Source organism: Atta cephalotes (genome assembly GCF_000143395.1).
Source record: "Atta cephalotes unplaced genomic scaffold scaffold00036, whole genome shotgun sequence".
Taxonomy (NCBI): Eukaryota; Metazoa; Arthropoda; class Insecta; order Hymenoptera; family Formicidae; genus Atta; species Atta cephalotes.
This window is the reverse complement of record NW_012130100.1, coordinates 1,765,804-1,767,752: the sequence shown is the minus strand read 5'-3', so window position 1 is coordinate 1,767,752 and position 1,949 is coordinate 1,765,804. Positions and strand designations below refer to the sequence as shown.

Here is a 1,949-nt window from a genome sequence, read left to right as displayed (position 1 = left end):
AAAATATATTTCACTTTTATAATTCAGTATTTTTGGATCAAAGTAATGTTATAATTGCATAAATTATGTATATTGCTGCTTTAATCATTAAAATTCATCATTACAAAATATCAATTAAATCAAGCAAGTTAACTTTGGCGCGAATGATATTCCATTCCGTTCTGGCTACATGGGATGGTTAAAGAAACTTCTTATGAAACGGTATTGTAGTGATCTCAAATTTTCTAATAAGAAATCTGTTCCGATTTCGTGAAACGGCACCTTAAAAAGCGCGCAGAAAATAGCTAATGGCTGAAAACTCTCGGCGAAAGCAGAAAACTCCATCCTTGGCTGCTATCGATTACTGTAAACAAGGCGAAGGTACTTGCACCAGATAGTAGAGAATCGCTCGATGGAGACAGAGCATATTCTATTCTCTATAATAGTGCAGTATTAGGAAGCTGCGACGGTTGACGAATCTCGGACGGCCGAAAAAGTTCGACGGGGACACAGTACGCTCTGACCTCGGAAAGTATCCTGTCATTGCAATGACGCAAGAGCTACAGCTGGTCGGCAGCCGAGTACGCTCAGCAGGAAAAAGTTTTCTCTGTCCTGGGATTACCCTGTCGGTGCAGCGACTAGATGCAAGGAAACCTAGTCGGTCGCTATCGAAAATTCTTGATGGTTGCAGAGCACTCTCCACCATCTTGTCTCGTGGCGGATATGGCCACCAGGAACGGATCGAAATTGAAACTAATTGGAACGGATCGAAATTGTAACAGGAGAGGAGGATAATCGCGAGCAACAATTTTTCGACTTATGTTCGACTTATGTTATTGCACCTTCTCGCATTGTTCCGGTCTTACTTGGTATCTAAGTAATCTTCGCTGACCGACAATACGAGCGGGAATGACATGGATCAGCGATACTCGGAGTTTGTGTAACTCCGATGGAGCGACTATTACTTGTGAATTATGTGTGCGATACACGGGCTGGCGTTGCAGCCTAATAATAATATGAGTATCGTTACAAACTATTAGCATTTCCATATTGGATCAGACATTTTTCATTTTTAAGTTCTAAGTTCATTTGGAATCAGTGGCTCTATAAATCCTTTAATATTAAAATTTCTATAAGGGGATCATGTCAATCTCGTAAAAATTTTCATTAGTTTTGAAGTAAAATGGCGGAACCAATTATCAATGCCATCATATCCCCACTTTGAAATCGCGAACGCGATAATTTGCATAAAGTTCCGTAGAAACTCTAGATTTTAGAGATTCTATGTAATATAGAGTCTAGAGTCCCTTCTTAATAGAGTCTTTCTTAGATGTCATTTTACTTCAGACTTTATTTACCATAATATTACATTTCAATAAAAATTGGAAATCTTTTAGCATTTCGATTTGCCATATTATTTCAACCATTTCGAATTTTCAAATTTTAAATCCGAATTCGAAATCAGAAATTCTAAAAATCCTTTAATGTTACAATTCACAGAAATCGGAGAACTTTTAGCACCAAATATTTTTCATTTTTGAATTCTGAGTTCATTCGGATTTAACTAAAAACTTTTATATACATATACTGATTATTGCGAAAAATATTACTAAGGCCTCGGTAGTCTAAAGCCTTAGGATACTCGTACGAAATCACAAGAGATCCGTGTTCAAATCCCGGCCGAACTGTTTTTCACAGCATATTAACATCTTATTAATATGATGCCTGATTGAGTATCAAATTATTAAAAATTGTTTGTCAATTTAATTTGTAAGAATTACTAGTTATGGATTCTCGAAATTAAAATAATGTAGGAAATTAAATGAGAGTTCGATACGATACTTATGCACAATTATTGATTATATGTATATATATATATATTATATATATATATATATATATATATATATATATAATATATATAATAATATATATATATATATATATATATACTGAGACTGACGAGACAC

General features: G+C 34.7%; 1 protein-coding gene across 1 annotated transcript in view; it reads left to right on the top strand.

The window, feature by feature from the left end:
• The first annotated feature begins 287 nt into the window (after nucleotides 1-287).
• LOC105621710 overlaps nucleotides 288-1,949 on the top strand; it is a 4,505-nt gene continuing 2,843 nt past the window's right edge. Inside the window, exon 1 of the mRNA XM_012203170.1 lies at nucleotides 288-360. Within this exon, the coding sequence (XP_012058560.1) occupies nucleotides 288-360 (73 nt within the window). The remainder of the gene's footprint in view (nucleotides 361-1,949) is intronic.